The 21,495-nt window shown below is 45.0% G+C and overlaps 10 protein-coding genes across 10 annotated transcripts; 3 read left to right on the forward strand and 7 right to left on the reverse strand.

Annotated features, from left to right (window-relative positions):
• Nucleotides 1-426: 426 nt before the first annotated feature.
• On the reverse strand, nt 427-2,829 carry EDB93DRAFT_1329487 (uncharacterized protein; the record flags this gene model as incomplete). Its single annotated transcript, XM_041455145.1, has 5 exons — nt 427-1,186; nt 1,245-1,389; nt 1,441-1,721; nt 1,780-2,019; nt 2,434-2,829. 5 exons carry the CDS (start codon nt 2,827-2,829, stop codon nt 896-898), a joined length of 1,353 nt encoding a protein of 450 aa, XP_041306181.1. The 3' UTR covers nt 427-895.
• A 2,371-nt stretch (nt 2,830-5,200) lies between these two features.
• On the forward strand, nt 5,201-7,760 carry EDB93DRAFT_1105229 (uncharacterized protein; the record flags this gene model as incomplete). Its single annotated transcript, XM_041447482.1, has 8 exons — nt 5,201-5,538; nt 5,698-5,715; nt 5,928-5,947; nt 6,306-6,433; nt 6,553-6,604; nt 6,653-6,764; nt 6,791-7,026; nt 7,276-7,760. 8 exons carry the CDS (start codon nt 5,201-5,203, stop codon nt 7,758-7,760), a joined length of 1,389 nt encoding a protein of 462 aa, XP_041306182.1.
• An 899-nt stretch (nt 7,761-8,659) lies between these two features.
• On the reverse strand, nt 8,660-9,148 carry EDB93DRAFT_1088142 (uncharacterized protein; the record flags this gene model as incomplete). The annotated part of the gene is made up of 1 exon (XM_041446107.1): nt 8,660-9,148. A coding segment is annotated over one exon (489 nt), but the record flags the coding sequence as incomplete, so codon positions are not given.
• Nucleotides 9,149-10,998: 1,850 nt separating this feature from the next.
• On the reverse strand, nt 10,999-11,277 carry EDB93DRAFT_1088176 (uncharacterized protein; the record flags this gene model as incomplete). The annotated part of the gene is made up of 2 exons (XM_041446112.1): nt 10,999-11,109; nt 11,137-11,277. Coding segments are annotated over 2 exons (252 nt in total), but the record flags the coding sequence as incomplete, so codon positions are not given.
• Nucleotides 11,278-12,235: 958 nt separating this feature from the next.
• EDB93DRAFT_1251977 (uncharacterized protein) lies at nt 12,236-13,064 on the reverse strand (the record flags this gene model as incomplete). Its single annotated transcript, XM_041453229.1, has 5 exons — nt 12,236-12,314; nt 12,361-12,410; nt 12,458-12,526; nt 12,592-12,918; nt 13,014-13,064. The coding sequence occupies 5 exons, from the start codon at nt 13,062-13,064 to the stop codon at nt 12,236-12,238; spliced, it is 576 nt and encodes a 191-aa protein (XP_041306185.1).
• Nucleotides 13,065-13,340: 276 nt separating this feature from the next.
• Nucleotides 13,341-14,430, reverse strand: EDB93DRAFT_1088192 (uncharacterized protein; the record flags this gene model as incomplete). The annotated part of the gene is made up of 3 exons (XM_041446114.1): nt 13,341-13,621; nt 13,682-14,213; nt 14,245-14,430. Coding segments are annotated over 3 exons (999 nt in total), but the record flags the coding sequence as incomplete, so codon positions are not given.
• Nucleotides 14,431-16,695: 2,265 nt separating this feature from the next.
• On the reverse strand, nt 16,696-16,944 carry EDB93DRAFT_1046531 (uncharacterized protein; the record flags this gene model as incomplete). Its single annotated transcript, XM_041444630.1, has 1 exon — nt 16,696-16,944. A coding segment is annotated over one exon (249 nt), but the record flags the coding sequence as incomplete, so codon positions are not given.
• Nucleotides 16,945-18,490: 1,546 nt separating this feature from the next.
• On the forward strand, nt 18,491-19,800 carry EDB93DRAFT_1251979 (uncharacterized protein; the record flags this gene model as incomplete). Its single annotated transcript, XM_041453230.1, has 5 exons — nt 18,491-18,538; nt 18,595-18,992; nt 19,048-19,148; nt 19,211-19,399; nt 19,457-19,800. 5 exons carry the CDS (start codon nt 18,491-18,493, stop codon nt 19,798-19,800), a joined length of 1,080 nt encoding a protein of 359 aa, XP_041306188.1.
• Nucleotides 19,801-20,029: 229 nt separating this feature from the next.
• On the forward strand, nt 20,030-20,635 carry EDB93DRAFT_1251980 (uncharacterized protein; the record flags this gene model as incomplete). The annotated part of the gene is made up of 1 exon (XM_041453231.1): nt 20,030-20,635. The coding sequence occupies one exon, from the start codon at nt 20,030-20,032 to the stop codon at nt 20,633-20,635; it is 606 nt and encodes a 201-aa protein (XP_041306189.1).
• A 64-nt stretch (nt 20,636-20,699) lies between these two features.
• Nucleotides 20,700-21,257, reverse strand: EDB93DRAFT_1251981 (uncharacterized protein; the record flags this gene model as incomplete). Its single annotated transcript, XM_041453232.1, has 3 exons — nt 20,700-20,905; nt 20,955-21,110; nt 21,158-21,257. 3 exons carry the CDS (start codon nt 21,255-21,257, stop codon nt 20,700-20,702), a joined length of 462 nt encoding a protein of 153 aa, XP_041306190.1.
• Nucleotides 21,258-21,495: the final 238 nt, after the last annotated feature.

Raw genomic sequence — 21,495 nt, forward strand, 5'->3', positions numbered from 1 at the left:
TAGCATATCACCCCAACCCAACCCCATACCACCCGTTCATGCACGCATCCACGCATCGCATCGCATTACAATTATTTTATACTTTTTTTTTCTTCTTTTCTCTTTTTCTGTCATGACCACGCTTGTGTCGAATCGATCTGCGTTTCTTGTCGTTGTTTATGCGTTCTTTTTACTTGAGTATATACGTATTTTATGCATGTGTGCCTTTCTATGTGCTCTCGGTTTTAATGACAGTCATGACTTTTTTGTTTGGGGGTTTGAGGTGACTCAACTCAAAGTAAGTTTTACTGCTTCAACAAACGCGTCGCATCGCGGAGATCTAGAAGGGATATTGTTTCCGTTCGTATTTGATGTATCATGCCTAGGTCATCATACACCATGATTCACTGTGATTCACTATGAACTGTTGTATCTTAGGCAAATTCAGGTCAACTCGAGTCGTAATTTATTTTTGTCCAGTACTTTTTTATTTTTATTTTTTTCAAGTCAATTTTATTGTCCATTGGGGTCGTTGACACATAGCCCTATTCGCAGGGGGCTTACTCCCGCTTAAACTAACGTATGTATATGTATGGCTGGCGTATTATCAATGGTAAACAAGTACTCCGCCAGCATGTTGTCGGGCGAATGCCGACGCTGAGTTCGTACAGGGGGAATGATGTGGTGTGAGAGATGTGTCGGGTCCCTCCTTTCCTAGAGTGGTGTCTCGACCGGCGAGACGTCTTCCCTCCAGTCTCGGAGATTATTAAGGTTTGTCCAGTACTTAGTGACCCCCAAAGACAACGAGCACGAGCCGATGTCAGACATGTCGTGCTCTGATGCTCCTTTTGGCTAAGACTGCTCTCAGGCCTCTATTCCATCGGACGTCTTGGACGTGCTTGAGATTCGCAGAAGATTAGTAGGCGTTAAACAAAAGTAGATGTAGAGGTTTGATTAGTATAGCACCACATCTGGAGGAGTAAAAGCTACGGCTTGAGTCGGCGCCGGCTTTCAAACATCCAAAGACGGGCCCTAGGCCGTGGTCAAGCCATGAGTTTGACCCGGCTTGGCTCGGCCTAACTAGAGCCGGCTTTGGCCGGCTCACGGCTTGAAGCCGGGCCATGCACATCACTATGCAGAGCCCCCACCAAAACAGAAATGCATCGCCAGGAGTGTAAGACCGCTGAAGAAGAGGCTTTGGAAATTCCTGGCAGCGAAACACCGTTAAGTATTCAGCTTAAGGTTACAGTTTTATATCGACATACAATTTGTTGGACGTGAACGTTGCGGATAAGGTCCCTCCCTACGTCAGTTGTCCGATTGATGTCAATGTTAGACGATCGAGTACCAGAACTATGCTTTTCGCTGTAAGATGCACGAGAACTCTGAAACAGTCGACCACACTTTCGACTACCAGTTATTAGACGTAATCAGGACCCAGAAGTGTTGAAGCATACTCACCAATCAAACGAGGAATTAGCATGTTGCTCAAGCGAATTCACCATGCCACAAAAACATTCGTAGGAAACAGAATAGGATGATGACTTCTGCTGTTGAATGATGACCCTCATAACAACCTTCGTGCCCACTTCAAGGCTTGGCCATTCATTACTTGTAAGTTGAGTCACTTGCGTGCCCTCGTCAATGCACAAATCGTATTGTCCGCTTTCCATATACTGTTTCTGGATTTGAGCTTCGATCGAGTTGCGTTTAAACAGAACTTTGAGCATCTCATTGAATTGCTAAATAGAACGTGATGAGCACGCTTTCCTAAGATGAATTTTCGCTAGCGAAACGTACCTCAAATGAGGTGCAGAAGTCAACTGGTATTGGATATTGGTGGCCTGTTGCATCTATGAGTGTCACACAACCACGTATAGCAGTTCCGATTGATTGCGTTGCGGTCGGCCCTACATATGACTGCCCACGAATGACCAGGCTTTCAATCGTCATCAGGAAGTTCTGACGATCCTCCCGCTCCTTCTGCATAATTACCAGCATTTCGCATATGTCACGTTGACTTTGCATTTGGGACGACCACTGATAAAACGGATCAGTGAGTGAATGCAAACATTCGCTAGAGGATAGAACACAACCAGATACTCCGCCAGATAGCGGTCGATCTCAGCAAAACATCCAGTGATAGCTTGTGTGACAAGTGGGGTGCAAGACAACGCTCACGCAACGTTGTCACTCGGGCTGAGGTGTCTTGCAGCATTCTGAGTGCAACTTGATGTCAGGTAAATCCAAGCATACGCCGATGGTGTGGATACCTAACAAAGAAATCCCTTCGGGACTGTTCAACAGGATCCGAGGCAGGCGAGGCATTGCACAATTCACGGCTCAGTCGACCAAGTCGTGAGATCAGGCTATTGAGGTCCGCCTCATTTTGGCTATGTCTCTGTGGCGACGTTTGAAGTCAAGAAAATTGCTCGCATTAAAACAAGCTCTTACATCTATAGCTTGAAGGCCTGTCAACAATCCACTAATAGCCGCTTGCATCGGAGCACCGACAAGTGGAATTGCACTTGCAATATTCTGTACCAAGGGTAATGCTAGCTGAGCCATATCGGAAGCTTGGCGAGCAAATGATACATTCTCAGAGTATCTAGCAAATGGAACATTGGTGGGGAATTCGAGGCCTGATTCTCTGCTGCTTGCAGAGTGGAGTAGCGTTGAAGGAAAGGAAAAGGCATCAGGTATTTGTGCATGGATGGAGCCATCGTTATCATTATCGGTGGTTATCAAGCTGCGTTGTCTGGGTTCGTTCTTTTTGGGGCGCCTCAAACGAACTGCGAAGACCTTGCCCAAATCTTTGACAGAATCCCTGACCCGCTGTGGAGGGGACATTTTGATCAGATGGTTCAGAGGTGAGAGAGGATACAAGCAAGACGGTACCAGGTTTATAACGTTAGGCAGCTGTGCATAATACAGGATGATGCACTGCATGCCTCGCAGATGCCTCGTGTATGTACTTACCCAGCAAGTACCACCGTGACAGCTTCACCACTTAATTTAGTACACAGTAGCAGCTCAAGCGCTCAGGCTGTCACCGCCTCGTACCTATTTCTCCGTACTTTGCAGAAGATAATATGCGAGAATCAGCTGAGGAGAATCGACTGAGAAATTGAGCATGTGAAGTTGTGTTGCAATGGGCGCTCGGCGGTAGTAATTCAAGTTGCCATTCAAATATTGGAGTTCTAGTAATAAGTTGCGTTCCACTTGAGAAATAGAATACATGCCGGCGCGAGACAGGAAATATACGCGAGCAGCCAAAGACATGTGAGAGACCTCAACGTTCAACTTGAACGTGAAATCAGACGTAATGGTGCAAAAGAGAATGGGCAGCCGAGCAAGCGGATCATGATCATCAGTGAACACCAAAATTGTACTATTACTTGATCCGGAATCCACAATAATGGTATTCAAGGTCAGGCTCCTTCCCACCACTGGTGGAGAGGTAAGGGCGGTAGTCTACGAGTACGGTAGTTCAATGTTTAGTAAACCGGAAACACGCGCAAATTTTTAAAACCCAGCCCAACCTTATCCACCCAACCTCTCCACCAGTGGCTGGAACAAAACATTTATAAACAACGTCAGCCACACTTGCAAAACCCAGAAAGAGATGGCGGAGTTGAAAAATACGCAAAAAAATACATCATATTGCTAACGAACATATAGATGTAAATAGTTGTACCCGACGAGTATTGTCCTATTTGTCATATGCCAGCTGAAGCCCCTAGTTTCTCTGCCATTCGAGAGAAGGTCCAGGATCATTTCAACAAGCGAGCCTGTTTGTGGCAACTCAAAGTCACAGATGTGTTCCTGAGAAATGACTGTGATATTATCTGTATAGCGGGGACAGGGATAGGGAAAACACTTGCCTTCTGGTCACCATTAGCACTCAACGACACAGGCATTTTGATCCTTGTGACTCCGCTCAACCAGCTAGGGGATCAGAGTGTCAGTTTCCTCAAAAAGGCTGGTATATGAAGTATCACGATCTCTGCTGAGATGGTGAGCATGGCAAATTTCCGTGTAAGTTGGCTCTCATCTGTTGGTTATAAATGTCTAATCAATGTGTTTGCTGCAGGACATAGAAGACTCACATTACCGCGCAATCATCACCAGCCCGGAACAGCTGATGAAACCAGGTGGAGAATTCGAGAAGCTAGTTGCGAAAGGTTGACTTTGCGGTGCAATTGATTGGTGTCATCTTCGATGAAGGGCACTGTATCGTGACCTGGGGAGAATTTCGGTCTGAGTACAAGGAATTAGAGTGATTGCACTATGTCCTACCTTGCCAGGTACCTTTCATGATCGCATCAGTGACACTCACATCAGATGCTCTGAGAGATGTACACAGACTCCTTCACATTCGATCAGAAAATCTCGTCACCATCCACGTCTCCACCGATCGTTTGAACATCAAAATTGGAGTCCGCAAAATCAAATACTCCCTTCCATCCTCCAGTTGCTTCACTGTAGTGTGTGTTACATCAAAATGAGTTCTGCTACCCTTAGAAGCAAGGTTACAAATCTCCCGTGCACAGATGTCCTTTGTAATATCAGTAGCCCATTTTGCAGTACTTGAAGTTTGTTTTGTAAGAGCATTAACAATTTCTCGTCCATTTGAGAGGATGTCTTTTACAGCCAGATGAGCACTATGTTTTTCACTCAAGAGGAGTGCCAGTATAAATTCTGAAGCTGAAATGCCAACGTGCTGCAGGGTTTCAAGAATGTTGTCCACCAGGTCAGATAATGACATATTGATATATATATATATTTGTTAGCGATATGATGTATTTTTTTGCATATTTTTCAACTCCACTGTCTCTTTCTGGGTTTTGCAAGTGTGGCTGACGTTGTTTATAAATGTTTTGTTCCAGCCGCTGGTGGAGAGGTTGGGTGGATAAGGTTGGGCTGGGTTTTAAAAATTTGCGTGTGTTTCTGGTTTACTAAACATTGAACTACCGTACTTGTAGACTACTGCCCTTACCTCTCCACCAGTGGTGGGAAGAAGCCTGATTCAAGGTACACTCTGAAACTATTATGAAAGCTTTCTGAAGCGTGTCAGAAAGTCTTGGAAGGTTCGGCATGCACAGTTGGAGTCTGAAATCAAACTTCATGCAACACAATGCGCAAGATGCCTGTACAACGACCTGAAGCTCGTCGCTCAGAACATATTAAAGCATATTTTGACACCCGAAATAGACCACATATGTCCCAGGCTACTAAAAGACCTCCCCGCACTAGGGGGAGGGGCACTACTCGAGGTACAAGAGGACAAGGACAAGCTGCCATAACTACTGCTGCATCCAGTGGCACCGGTGCACCCGCTGATCCTCCCCAATCTGACACCATCTTGGGAGATGTTGGAGCTGATACATCCTCTGGCATGAAGATCTGGCAGGAGGGAAATATCCAGTGCACTAATGCCCCTGTGCAATATCTAGTTACTCATGCTGTGGACTGCCGGATTCTATTCAACGAAGGAGGGAAGAAACCTGACGATGAAGGCCCTCCATCTGGCAGCAACAAAACTAAGATATGCACAGTGTAACAATAGTTGTGGCGCTGGGCTCAAAACCCATGTTTTTGATACTCATGTTAAACAGTATTCGTCCGACGCATCTCCGACATTCCAATCCCGATCCCAATGCCCGACCCTGACCTGACGTTTTCGCATTGGACTCGTCCTCCCTATGTCCTGTCCAGTTGTATCTACCCCCACTGGTGCGTATTTACTCGTTTTCGCATTACTGAACATTACAGACAGCGTTATTACATGTTATCTACAAAAAGGTGCAGTACACATGCTCTTTTACATACATTCGGACCCAATTTTGTGCTACTGTTTTCGCCTAATGCACTCTGAAATCCTACATAGACACTATTTAATATCTAGTACTTCCTACCTATTGCATTACTTACTTTTCCCTACTCAGTAGTAGGATGGAAGTCATTGGTTAGTAGTACTTCATTGTATTGCGAAATATCTATCCGCTCTTTTTCTCCAAAACATTCCAACACACCCGACACTCATTTGACCAACAATCCGACATACTTCCGACACATTCCTTCACTGTCCGATGCATTCCCGACAGTCTGATGCGTAGTCCGACACCCGACCCAACTCCGATATTTTTGGACCCGACAGTCTCCCTTCGGACGAGTAGTTCCTAGCTTTGGATTATCTTCCTATAATTGATAACTAACTATCTAAACTAATACCAAACAGCTACCCCTATAGGATCAAACGCACTTGCTCTGCAAGTATAGCAGACTAGGTCGTGCTAAGATCTACCTAAATATTTGTTGTCTAGGTAGTACGATTTCTGCTGGGCTCAGCAGAAATCAGCTTTCTACAGTGGTGATCGCACAGCACATATTTGAGACAGATCAGGAGTATATGGGGTGGTATTCTGAGGACCCGGCCAAGTTCACGAGCGCAGTGACCAATTGTTTAAATTAGTGCATCCTTTCCCTCCTCTTCACATTCTATTCGTCTGTTTATTGTAATTTTTAGCCTTATGAACAAATACAAGAGACATTGTGGTTGCTTCTTCGCAGACTGGTGCAGGCATTGACCCATCTCAACCTAATGCCAGCAATAATCTACTTGGTATGTTTTTCAATTTTTATTTCATGAATCTATCTAAAACATGCCTAGAACAAGTGATCCTGGAGTTCCCGTGGTACAGCGCTCTTCGACGACATTTGGGGGCACAACCCTGCATATGCCCCCAAGAAATTTTCATCTGCTCCAGGGGTGAATCATGCAGGTGACATGATTGCACTCATGTCAAAGCGCAAGGGAAAAGAAAAGGAGGTCCCTCCTGATCTCGATGACGAAGCAGATGGAGATCGCTGATGATGGCCTTTCTCCCCCTGCCCCCGCTGTCAATGCTCCCCCTGCCCCCGCCATCAATGCTCCCCCTGCCCCTGCTGTCAATACTCCCCCTGCCCCTGCCATAAATACTCCTTCTGCCCCCGCCGTCAATGCTCCCCCTGCCCCTGCCATCAATGCTCCCCCTGCTCCCAGCTGTCAATGCTCCTGCTGTCAATGCTCCTGCCATGGATGCTCCCCCCGCTGCCCCCCGCCTCAATCCTCCCATCGACTATTATACGCTGGAGGACGACTACTTTTTCTAAAACCTGGAGGAGCAGACAAGGGGACTTTGAGATGGGGGACCAGGAGCAGACTGGCCCCCAGGATCATGTTGCCAGCAAGCGCCCCTTCTCATTGCCCTCGCCGCCACCTACACCCCCGCCCACCTCTCATGGGACCTTCAGGTCCCATGTGGGCCGCGCGATGGGCAATCACTGACATTCGCTCACCCCCATCACCCCAATCCATCACATCATCATCGGCAGCATCGTCATCAGCACGCACAATATTATCCTCACATCAGGTTGACGCCATCTGCACACAAAGCAAGCAGGTCACACAAGCCAAATTGAGCCTTTCGGGTGAAGTCCAATCCAACATCGAAGACATGTGCAGCCAAGTCGATTCTCTTAGCAAGGGCATCCATTACGTTTACTCGGTGAAGGTGGTGCACTCTGAATACAAGATCACCAAAGTAAATTCCCACCGCCAGAAAGTTGAGATCGACTTCCAGCACAAGCAAGCCGAGCTCGAACACAACGAGGCCGCTATCATCCATCAACGTGTTCAAGAATCAAAGTCCCTGGAGATTCAGCTCTTCGAAGCCCAAGCCAAGGCTCATCTTGAGAAGAGGGTTATGCTTGAGCTCAAATTGAGCTTCTCAAATTGAAGGAGAGCTTACCGTCTCGCCCAAGTCCAGCTTAGGGTTTGGGGTAGTCTTAGGTTAGGGCTGGTCCTGTTGTCTTGTTGTTATTGTTGTTGTTGCTGTACCTTGGACACTTGTACTTGCTTACATGTTTCATTTTATGTTGTACATTGCCTATCATTTGTTTTCCATCCTATGAATACATTTGTTTGCTGTCCCCTTCCTGCTTCTTGAAGGCCATGTAAGTTTCTACCTCAATAAGCACTCCATCAAGTTTGCACGAACTTGCTGACCAGTGGTCCCTTCAAATGAGGTATCTCCCACCTCATCAATGTCAGAATCTTCTGGCTGTGGAGGTGGCATAAGATCTGAGCCCTCACTCCTCAAGGCCCAATTCTCAGTACCATCTTGACCACCAGATATACCACATTGATCCTCAAACCTAATGATCATGTTGTGCAAAATCAGGCAGCACATGATCCAATAGGAATGATACTTGAGTTGGTCTTCATTCTGCAGTGGAAGTCGGAGCTCTCGGAGACACTGGAAATGGCCCTTAAGAGCAGCAAATGCATGCTCTACCCGCACGCGAATCTAAAAGAAATATGAATACACACCAGGAAAAATCAGGAAAATAAAATTAGACATACACCTTGGAAAGGACATTATTGAATGCCTTTTGCTCAAGGGTCAAGGCTCCCCCAATAGGCTTCTTGAATGGGGGAATACACCATGACTCTAATGGATAAGTGCTATCAGCCCAAATCCAATGGTCATTACCCAGAAGTGTTTGGTGATTTTGATAGACATGGGTAGAGCAAAACACATATGCATCATGGGCACTACCAGTGTGACCAAGAGAATAATCAACTATAGCAAGATTATGGGGCATGATGACTGCCTAAAAATTAGAAAAATCAGCATCAAATAAATAATAAATAATAAATAAAACATGCCTGGCAGTTGAGAGAAAATTGAGACTTCCTACTATAAAAGGTATCTCCAAAAATACTTGGCCTTTGAAAAAGATTGAAAAATGATCCATCAACAGCCAGGATACCATTCTGCCACTCTGGGCAGTCTGATATTTTGAGAGCATAGGCTCGGGCATGAGCAACTTCGATAGAGTCGAGAGCAGGGAAGAAGACGAAATTATCATGTTCTGCCAGCAAGGCAGCCATAACACGATTAGTACAGTTAGTGACTGACCCAACAGATACCCCTGCCCACTGGCAGACATCCTCGGGAGAAATGGCATTGCCATAGTGGCCGACTCGATTAAGAAAGATAGCAAGCTGCACTGCAACTGGAAGTTGGGGATTGTTGGATTGGTTGTGGAAAACAGGGTGATTACTGATCTGATCGAGGATAGCATCGAAAATCTCAGGAGAAACACATAGTTGCTTCTGGAATAAATGAGGGCAGTGAATGGCAAAATGATCAAGGAGTTGGATCTGGGGTGCTCACATAGGGGGCTCATCTGGACAGTTGAGAACACGTGTTTCCTCCACCTCCTCCCAAAGAGCAGCAAGGGATCCAATAATATGGAGGAAATTCTCATGAATTGTGATAGAACCTGACATGTTGGAATTATCAGAGCCACTGTCTGAAGAGTCAGACATGTAGGGTGACATGGGGGAGACTGGAGATGGGGTCCTAATGACAGAGTCCTCGGAGATAGAAGAATCAGACTCAGAGACTTCACCATCTGCCATGGCATGATCAGCCCAGGCTCTGGCTACATATATAGTAGCAGTATCTATTTGATCAAGCAGTTGTTGATGTTGAGACTGGTGAGGCATAGTAGCTGTCACTCGTTATCATGATCCAACTGATCTGATCTAAGCGAGTTTTAAGCGGAGTTTTAAACTAACCCTAACCCTAACATCGGGACCCATGTGGGCCCATGGACATAATTGTACCATGATATACGAGTGGGCTGGGTGAATGTGTGTACCCAAGACACATGGATGAGCTAAGGGTACATTATATAGACAGTGGTATAGGAATGTATCAGTATATAGGTCATTATAAATGCTAATTCCTGTTTACATTGGAGACGAGTGGGCCGGCTGGATGTGTGTACCCAAGGTAAACAGATGGGCCAACCATATGAGTGGGCTGAGTGAATCTGTGTACCCGAAGCATATGGATGGGCCGAGAGCATACAATATAGATAGTGATATAGGAATTTACTAGTATACATGACATTATTAATACCAAATCCTGTTTACGATGGAGACAAGTGGGCCGGCCGGATGTGTGTACCCAAGGTAAACAGATGGGCCAACCATATGAGTGGGCTGAGTGAATCTGTGTACCCGACACATACAGATGGGCCAAGAGCATACATTATAGATAGTGATATAGGAATTTACTAGTATAAATGACATTATGAATGCCAAATCCTGTTAACGATGGAGATGAGTGGGCTGGCTGGATGTGTGTACCTAAGGTAAACAGATGGGCCAACCATATGAGTGGGCTGAGTGAATCTGTGTACCTGACGCATACGGATGGGCCAAGAGCATACATTATAGATAGTGATATAGGAATTTACTAGTATACATGATACTATGAATACCAAATCCTGTTTACGATGGAGACAAGTGGGCCGGCCGGATGTGTGTACTTAAGGTAAACGGATGGGCCAGGGGTATATAGTATAGACTGGTACAGGAATCTACTTGAATAGCAAATCCGGTGTAAAATGGAAACGACCGAGCTGGACGAATGATATACACCGGAGATCCGGTCAGATTATCATCCGGCAGGTGCATCAATATTCTCACTGGCCTATGATCCGGTACAGGCAAATATACGATCTGGTAGGTGATGATTTGGTGTATCTATGATCCGGTACAGGCAAATATATGATCCGGTGTATCTGTCATCTCACAAGCCTGTCGTCCGGCACATCCACTATCATATGCTAAAAACATTGAACAAGTGAATATCAATCGGAGTAGACTAAAATATACATCATCACTTGTCTAGACATCTTTCTTCTCAACTGGGTCACTGAGTTGTACATTGCCATATTTTGCATAGTCTGTCCTTGGAGTTCCAACAAAATTATGGATACTATCTCGCATGTACCACACAGGCTACCCTGTTCAACATGCATGTGATGTCTGACAAGGCGACATGATGAGGCCAACATTGACCCTGAGTCATATAGAAACTTGATGCCGAGATTCATGAAATCCATTATGACCGGATGATAAATGCCTGCGGTTGTCATAATGTCAAATGCCTCCGGTCAACATTTTGGATCTCTATGAGGTGGTGACTGGTGATTGAAAATGACTGACACTACATTGAAGACAGATGCCCAATGTTTGAGATGATGGTAAATGTCTTGTAACTGATACTGGGTCGCCTATTCACCGAGCCGGACTTGAGTTTTGATTCCAGCCCGATATAGATCTGGGTGCATGACCCGAAGTGCAGCAGAGACAAGGATACTGGACCTTTGAAGGGAGGTTGTGATATTGCGACCAACATCACCTTTCAATGCAGCGGATACCTGAGGTGAGAAGCCATCTTCCGGATCAAGTTTTGGGAAACCATGTTTCTACAATACTTTAGACTGGCAACACCAATTGATGTGAACCGGACATATTTCTCTGCCTTGCTGAAACCAGGCGGGTGATATATTGATGCAACTGGGTGTGATCTTCCCATCTGGACTCGGATAGAAATTGGACTCATGGGTCCTCCATTCAGTAGCCTTCCTGGTGGTGATGCTATCATTCAACAGATTTCCTATGGAATTTGTGGCGCATTGCATGTCTGTCTGTGAATATTGTCATATACATCCGGATGAGATGAAATAAGAAATGAATGTGGATATAAGACAAACCATTATCATGCCAGTCATGGCTCTGGGTAAATACCAGACAATTATTCTGCCTCCAGAATCAATGATGACACTCGGTGTTATTAGGACAACCTGTTCTGCAGGAGGGAATTTGTCTAAAAGAGTTTGCTCTTGTTTCTCACTTCGTCCGGATTCATATTTTTCCAGAGATTCATTGTATCTGACCATGTCAATTTTGAGATGAACTGTTGCCAAGTTACTCAACCAGCACAGATATATATGCGAGAATGCATACCAGGATTGAAGTAAGCAATGGCCAGGACATTGGCAAGCTGCTCCAAAGCAATACAAGTGTCAACATCTAAAAGTCCAACACTCATTGGCTTTACCGGTTGTCGATAAATCTTGGACATGAAGGAGTAATAAACCAATTCACTGGCAAGGTAGGTCTGGTATAATGCCCGGTCCAGTGGAATTGTTGTCATGTGTTGAGGAAATAAATGAGTGGTTAAAGTATGAGGAAAGAAAAGTGTTTGATGAATCCATAACTGGATAATAATGAGCAGAAATCTGTGTCACATGCAATGAACCGGATTTCATCTTCGAAAATCACCACCCATTTACATTGCATTTTAATATACATGAGTATAACATATCTACTGAAGGCTTCCAGATGTCAGATTGGGCTTGACCATACGAATGCACTGTCATCTGTATTCAACTGGTCCATTAGTGATTGTGAGGACGCCACAGCCCTAGTGAGTTCAGCAACTGGCCCAACTACTCCGGCCAACTTATTACTTGAACTCAAAAAGTTTGTCATCCTTCTCTGCAAAATTTCCAACAGCTCTCTACCAATTGTCATCTGACGGCACTGCTCAAGAGATGCTGATCCGACCATGTCCGGTTGACAAACCAGGCCAAGTGTGAGCATATATGGGAGGAGGTCGGTTTCCACATGATCCGGCTATTACAATGCAAGTAAGATTTAGTGAGGATCCGGTGTAGGAGGTCAAGATCTCATGGACTTACAAGTTCTGAAAAACGGCCCTCAACCAACTCCATCACATCTTGGACAGATGATTTTGGCAACATGTCTGGCACCCTGCAAGAGCCTAGGTTCTCCTTCCACCAGGCATTAAAGTAGTCTGGCATATGAGCGATGTCATATTCATCTGATGTGGCGGAATTGACAGAGAGAGGCAATGCTTTGATTTCCATCAGGACCTCATTCACATCCAGTTGCTGGTTCGCCAATTTATGCGCAACCAAAATTGCAATCACATTGTGGAGAGGTTTTGGAATGGTGGCGGAGCACCTGCTCAGGAAGGATATGTTGATGAATGGAGTTACAAAAGTCTATATGACAGGCGACATTATTTGAGTGCAAGATAAGAATTGTCCGGTGGACCGGACATCCGGACAACCAGACAACTGGACAACTGGATACTTACCTCCATTTCCCATTGCATGAGTGTGTAAAAATTTTCTGCATAACCAGGCATGGCGGTGGAAAAGCTCTTGTCAATATACAGGCGCATGGCCAACAAGTGAGAATTGGCGTAGAACAAAGCACGAGAAATCTCTCCGGCAGTGATCTCACCATCCAAGTAGGCCACAATGATTTAATCAGAGGGAACCAAAGTGATGGCGTTGTTCATGGTGAGTGTATGACGATGATGTGATGGTGAGACAAACAAAGTTTGTTTTATGCCCACATTTTCAATATAACTACATATTAGCTAATCCGGGAACTATGTAACTGGTACCGGTACTATGAATTATGTAACAACCAGTACTTCCAGCTGAATAACTGGAATCACTTTCTGAAATGACTCCGCTGCATGTGCAGCTAGTTGTTGATATATGTGACATTGTCGGGCAGCATAACATGCATGTCCGGTCAGCCCAGTGGAAGTGGCATTGTCCATGAGACTTAACCATTGCTTGGCCTTGTAGGTAAAGAAATTGACAGACCACTGCATTTCATGTTTGACAAGAATGACCTCTTCATTCCAACGATTGCATAGGGCCTTTGTCCAGAGCCAATTGACTCTATAGACTGTTGTTGCAATATGTAAGACCGGATCACCCAATATCACCGGATATGCTGGATACTCACATTCTGTCATCCAGTCATTTCCGGATGTATCACCCTGAACATTTATTGACCAGAACCATGCGAGAGTAGCATCCCTCTGACCACGTGCATTTGGATCTGCAACTGCAGCATTTGCCTTCAGGTGTTCTTTCTTTAGTGGAAGATACTTCTTCAGCAGGTCATGATCAGGGAGTTTTGCTAGCTGCAACTGACATTTTGAATATATCCTGGCATTAAGATTGACTACCATTTCCACTGAGCGAACCTGAGTCCATGCCCTGGTGGAGGAGGCTTGTGACTTGGCTGACCAGATAGTATTCTGGAATATAACAGCTTTATCTCCCAAATGAACTCTAATTGCATGAAGGGCATCATTGGCCTGACCTTCACGAAGGGCAGTTTCTTCTTTCATGAGATCGGTGTTGGAAGGCAAAGGTAAGATAGTGAGCTCAGGTTGAAAGATGGAGGCATGATGTGTTTCCGGATCCGGATCCGGATTGTGATCATTGAGATCGGAATAATCTTCATCCAGTGAATTATGAACCCTGTCTACCTGGAGAATCCAATTCATTGCCATCAACCACAAATCCAAGATAGGTAGGTGCCATCTCAAGAAAGCTTGTAATGTGAGTTTGCAGCTTATCTCTGAGTCGGGCTACTGTCAACAATTGAATGTCTGTAGGATGCCTTCCGAGCCTTTTCACATCTCTAGAGAGAGAGATTTGGGATTCTTCTATGGTGAGACCAGTTGTGAGCCAAGTGGCTGCTCCTCGTCGACTAAGGGAATTGGTAGCTAGATGATCTGGGCAATTTTGAGCCTCCAGCAGGTGCAACTCCTGCTGCTTTCTAGTTGGAGCTGTAGATCATGCCATCCTGCATAATAATCAGTATGTGATCGGGCCCGGATGAGTAGTAGTAGAATTTGACACTTGCCTTTTTCCAACCGGACCTCATAAATGTCCATGGCTGTCGGATCCTTCAGTCTGTTTGCCTGAGCAAGAGCCTCCTCTGCTTCCCAAAGAATGACCATGGCAGGCTGAACTGTCTTGTTAAGATTTTGGAATGAGAGTGTGCTCTCTGCAGCACCCTTAACAGCCTCTTTAAACTTTCTGTAAAGACATTTGGCTGAGGGGCAGGTCAGCCGGGAATGACTTATATGAGACCGGGACATATTTGTACATCCGGATATTGGAAACTCACTTATGTGAATTATTTTCATGAAGTTTGAATCAGTTCATCTGATAATCCAATACCTCCTTGCAATGAGGAGTTCCCATGCCCCTGGCTGATGGGGAGATTATGTTTAAAGATGCCCAGAGTGTTTCCATGATCTCTCCATCTATCCTGCCAGTCCCATGGATAAAATTTGATGCATACCGGACATAGCAGCTGTCCTGATGGCCATGCACATGCCACAAACCTATTCCAGGAATGATATCCATGTCAATAGGGATTGACAGATACATGCTTGATGCGATCCGGTCCTTGAGAAACTTATTATACTGACAATTTATATCATAGAACATTATTCCTCATGAGATTCCATCTGTATGGTAGTTGAGTGCTTGACTCAAGGCATAGTCCATGTTCATCTGCCTGATTATTTTCGAGATCAGTAAGACCGGAAATACATGTAACCAGATGCAATGTCTATTTACCTTTCATCCTTCTGAAAATCCACCATGGAATGTGGGACAAAACATCCATGCCATGCACATGCACATCCTCCTATACCAGTGGCCTCTAGCTTTTGTCGGGAGGCATTTGCTTGATTGACTGTGTGGTGATTGTTACAATCTGACTTTTGGACATGGTCTTGGGCAACAGCCAAATGACTCTTGTATCTTTCATCTCTGACCATGAATGCAAGACCATCCATCAATGATACTTCATCGGATGGATTCACCGGATGGAGGTGCTCGGCTTTAAAATTACCATCCATGACCAAAGTCCTGGTGAAGAGCCAGGAAGGGGTGTCATCAGGCTGAGTGGCCATACCAGTTGACCAGTCCAAATTTATCCCCAGTTGAGGACATGCCGGACAAAATAGGGTGAGGTCACCGGTGTAGCGATGGTCGTGGTGTTGGGCTCAAAACCACATATTTCCATACTCACGTCAACACCTGAAACATATGCGCACATGTCCTGATGCACTTTCGCACATGTCCGAGCCACTCTGTATCGGATCCGGCGCATCGGACCTTCAGACATCGCATCGGCCAATCGCACTTTGCGCGCACTTGTCCATCCCGTGTCCTGTCCATCTGAACTAGCTGTCCATCCGAACTAGCCTCACTAGGTGCGTAGTTATTCCCGTGCACATTTTCTGACATTCGGACCGCGTTATTACATGTCCACAGCACCTCGTGTCTTATTACATAGGACATCGGACCTGAAATATAGCGCTACTATCTTCGCCTGTAGTTTTCCAAATTTCTATGTACTTACTTAAATACTCTGTAGTGACCCGTAGCAATCATGATCCAGTAGTTAGGAGCCGTTTCCCGACTCTGCGGATCACCCAGAATATTCTCGTAGTTCTTAGTTGCATTGCAAAATATTACCATTCGTTCACCATCATACTCCGTCACTTGTTATACTCGTGCATACCGCTTGCAACCTGACACTCATTATAAAGTTTCCGACTCATTATTGTGAAGTCCAAAAGTCCGAAATCTCGGACATCGCACTTTGGCTTCGGACATTGGATAAGTACCTTCGGACATCATTTCGCACCATCAGACATTTTGTTATTTGCATTACTGACACATTTTTACCACTAATACCAATTAGCAATCCCTTTAGGAGATCTACCTAAATATTTGTTGTCTAGGTAGTACGATTTCTGCTGAGCCCAGCAGAAATCAGCTTTCTACACCAGTCTTAGGCTCATCGTTTTTATGGGCAAACCCATGTCACTTGTAGAGCTTACATTGATGCCATTGTCTGGCAGTCCTCATGAGCTCTCTGTAGCGATCCTGCAAATATTATTGTTCAATGACCAGCTGAAGTACAGAAAATGAAAACCGACTTACTGGAACCATCAATGGAAAGATGCTGGAGGTTAGCCTCTGGATCTTACTGTAGTAATTCATGGCTGATGTACCACATTCAAGGTTGTCTAGCAGAAAGTCGTCCAAGACGGAGAATGTAAATGCAGTTTTTGGTCTGATGAAGGATGCTGGAAACAAGCCTGCTTGAAAGAGCTGCATATCCGGGTTTAGAGCTCTGGGGCAGTGGCAATACCATATGGATAGGGAGTGAACACCGGATTTGTCCACTATGGTTGTAGCTGGATGATCTGAATCTGCGACAAGTGGAATGGAAGTTCCCTCTGGATAATCATTATGGTCTATATTTTCATTGGTATCTGACCATTCAAAGAGGTCTGATGAGTACTCAGTGCTGCTGGGACATAGAGTGCCATCATGAGCAAGGTGAATGTGCAGGCCAACTTTCATAAGTGAAGTTTCTTAAAAAAATGATCCAGTCCATTGACTGATGCGATGGAAAGGATGTCTTTAATGCTGGGTTCTGCAGCACTCTGTGCAAAACAGGGGCTCATTGAAACACCCATGGCATTTATAAACCCCATCCTTCTTGCAAACTTCACAAAGCCGGTCCAGAGGAGGGGTTTCTCGGACCATGAGTAAATTTATGTAGTCCTTGAACTTGCGCTTCTATTGCCGGAGATATTCATTCTGACTCTGCATGATCCGGTCAGATGAAGACTGTAGATATCAGAAGAACTTCTGCTTGCCAGAGATTTTGGTAATTTAGGCTGAGGCATATAGCCTTGGTCAAAGTCAAAGTCAGCACCATCATAGAGCATCTGAGAGAACCCGGCTGTTTGCTTTGAGGGAGATTTTGTTGGTGATGATGTCACCGACTTTGTTTTCGGGGACCATGAATCTTTCACCCAAGATGACCTGGTTCCTCTGGAAGTAGTTTTCTCCTTCAGTTTATATAGCTGAGGCAATCGTTTCTTCATCAGAGGAGTGTATGTGATTCCCTTTTGTTTAGTATTTGCCATGATTGATACCAGGACCTAAAGGATTGTTGGGCTGGGGAGTGCACTTAAGCTTGATGATCGGCAGGCATATAACTTTACACCTGTGCCTTCCTTCAACTCCAGCCTCTGAGCAATTTGAATCACCAGATTACCATTCCTGTTTGTCATTGAGGTACCAACTCCGGCCTCTGAGTGATTTGAATCACCGGATTACTACATTTTCTGTTCCTGTGTGTTAGTAAGGTTACCAGGCGATCAGAAATCTTGGAACATCATCTCTATTTAGGATATATTAAGGTCAGAGCAACTGAGTTTGCCATAAGTTTCATCATTTTGGAGTCGGTCAATCAAACATTGTAATCCTGCCATCATCCCAATTCCCATGGATTTCTTCCGGTATAAATGTGTCTCCCTATGCTGTATGGCATATTTGAGAGTATTACTGTATGCTGCCTGTATACTATATGATAAACTTGGTCTAAGTTTGTGTGTTTTGCAGTCCTAAATTCTATGAACCGGAAACACAGGGCATGTTAAGCCTGAGAGTATCATGTTGGCAGACAATCTCTTGTTTGGTTTACTATCGGATACATGGTGGTGATTGGCTATGTAATATTATACTGTATCCTTTCTTCTACCAAGACCTCAACTGCTTTGCAATGGCCTGATCCAACTCATCAGTACACAGCCCCCAAAAGACCAAGCAGAAATTGACTGAGGAAGAGCTGCTGGTCTTACAATCTCACCTAGAAGAATGGAAGGAAGCAATTGGTAAGGATAGGAAAACAATTTTGAGGGTGGTCATAAAAGAGGCCAAGATGCAAGCCCCTAAGATGGATGCCTGGCTGTTGAAGAAAAGGAAATCTGTAAGCAGTCCATCTTCTAATTTCATAAATGCTCATGATGGATGAAGATGTACTAGGACTGGTTATATAACCAGAGAGCTGAAAAGACACTCAAAAAACAAAGCAAGTTCAGTAAGAAATGGACTACCTGGTTGGTGATAGAACACCAGTACAAGAAGGAGATCCTTGAAAAGACTGGAGCAAGGCCAGAAGGGAAGGAATTGATTAAACACTACCAGGGTGCGGTCAATGCAATTATGGCCAATTTATCTGAAGAGCAGCTGAAGGAAGCAAATAAGACTGCGATAGAATGGTCTAGTAGTGCTCCTCCTACAGATGTCCAGGCTGAGTTCACTCAGAAGAAAGCTCCTGGTATGATGAAGGATCTTGCAACTCAGTTATGGAGGCAGGCCGGTATGAGGATATTCATATTGTCTGCATGGAAAACCAAGGAAGGCAAAGTGAGGATCAATGGGTGAGTGACATTTTCATTCTCTCAACCGGTAAAGATGGCCTGATCTCGTCATAAGAATTGACTTCAATGAAAAGTTAGAGGGCAATAGTTTTACAAATACAAAGGACTGGAAGCCCATGTTACCAGAGTGGAATGCCTATGTCGGAGAAGAGTTTGGTAAGTGTCTTTTTGTGCAATGTTGATGCATCTGGTCAAGTACTTACACCATGTGATGCCAGCAATTGACCGGAATGATGATGACGATGGCAATGAGGATGCAGATGGAAAGGAGAGCAGAAACCAAAGGAGAAAGAAGGAGTTCACTTTAGAGGTCGATGCCTATGGGCTTCCAGTCATACCGGATATTGAGTCCCTCAACTTAGAAAACAAAAAGTCTCTTATCCGGACATTCCTCACAAAACACTACAGTAAGTTTCACGAATGAAATATCTGCAGGGTTGATAAAGGAACTACTTATTTTGCAGGGTTTTGCAGTCAAAAGCCAAAGGAGTCTGTTCCTTGGTCTGCAGTGATGGAGGCTCAAGAGAATTTTATCGAGCCCAAGTTTTTACCTACCGGTGGAAAGATCAAGGACCCGTCCAAGCTTCAGTTGCATGAAGCTGACTGGCTCTTGCAGTTCTGGCATCAGAGACAAAAGGACAAGGTTCGGCCAACATTTGAATTCAAAGGCTGGCAAGACCATGAGAAGGAGATGAGGGAACCGGTGGAGAAGATCTCAGAGAGTGACTCTAGCACAACATGCAGTCCAGTAACAGCAAAGGACACAGGCCCGGTTCAAAAACCAACCGGCAGGTCGACTGGAAAATGATCTGGCAAGTCAATCGGCAGGGTGGAACCGGAGTCAGGCAGTGAGGGTGAGGATGGTGAGGGTGAGGGTGAGGGTGAAAACAAAACCGGCAGGGTGGAACCAGAGTCAGGTAGTCCGGTTCACAAACCAACTGGCAGGTCGACTGGAAAGTCATCTGGCAAGTCAACCAGGAGGGTGGAACCAGAATCAAGCAGTGAGGGCGAGGATGGTGAAGGTGAAGGTGAAAACGATGAAGCCCGATTACCGCCATCCAACCGGAAATCGACCAGAAAGCCAGGCAAAGCTGACCAATCTATTCTGGTTAAAAAAACCACCTGCCAAGTCAACCGGAAAATTATCCGGTAAGCCGGCTGGAAGGGTGGAACCGGAGTCAAGTGGTGAGGATGAGAATGGGGATGAAGAAGGTGATGCTGAAGTCCAATCACCGCCCCTAGAGCATCAATCTATTGGAAAGCGAAGCAGAGCAGTCAGATTTCATGCGGAGGAAAATTCCAGCCCATTGGTCAAGAAATCTAAATCAAATGTCATTGGGCGCAACATACCACTGGAGGACAATGCTGGCACTCCTTCAGCAGGATCATCCAGCAATCATTCTACAGCCCCACTGCCTCCCAAAACTGCATTGAGAAGTAGCTTTGTTGGTCCTGCATCAGCCGGTCGAATGAAGAAGTCCGGTCAGAAGATACCTGCACCTAAACCAACGGCTCCTTCCACAACACAGAGCACTGGTAAGAAAACTAAAACACATGGAACTCCCATTGATAAGCCCGAGCCAAAGCACTCCACTAGAGCTGCCAAGCTGTCTTATAAAGTTAATTACATGCAAAGAGCATAATCATCACATTTCATTGAATGTACTATACAAGGGGTGGAAAGTATCAATGGTATATATATAGATGTCATGTCGACAGTCGGTATATTGATATAAGTTGAAATGCCAACAATAACTCACTAGTGGCCTGAAGAACTTCCTTGCTAACAAGGGCTTCTTCTGGCAACATTGTACCATGAGCCCTTTCCATCTCCAACCAGTGTATTGCCAAGCGCAAGTCACCTACAGCATGCTGAATCACAAATCCCATAGGTTCCGGTTCACTAACCATGGCTAAATTTGAATGAGTAACAGTGATATTTGATGGCATGATAAGACCTACACGACTGATACGGAAGACCATGTACCGGATCCAGTGTCTCGAATCCCATCTCCAAAGGTGTCTCTTCCAGTTGAATATTCAAATGATGGGCAAGATCATGTGCCGGATCTGTCCCAAAGCCCATGTCCAAAGGTGTCTCTTCTGATTGAAGACCCACTGAATGTACATGTAACACTGTAACCTAATACAATGATAAAACTCACCTGACTGATCCAGAATATCAACTGGATCAACGCCGGGAGGCCTCTGGTCCAGATGATCATGTTGAACCACAGGCGAATTAAAACCCATGTCTAATGACATCTGGTCCGGATCACAATGTTGAACCAGAGGTGAATGAAAACCCATGTCCAAATCCAGATGACCATGTTGAACCGGAGGTGAATTGAAACCCATGTCCAAAGGGCTGTCTTTCACCAAAATATCATTGACTTACACATATTACAGTGACATATTTCCATATTATACAAGTCACCCGACCTACATAATATCCTGTATAAGACGGGCCAGTGGACTATGGGCCAATGTTATGTATATCCCC

The sequence above is a fragment of the Suillus bovinus genome, assembly GCF_016758785.1.
Source record: "Suillus bovinus strain UH-Sbo-P2 chromosome Unknown EDB93scaffold_41, whole genome shotgun sequence".
Classification (NCBI taxonomy): Eukaryota; Fungi; Basidiomycota; class Agaricomycetes; order Boletales; family Suillaceae; genus Suillus; species Suillus bovinus.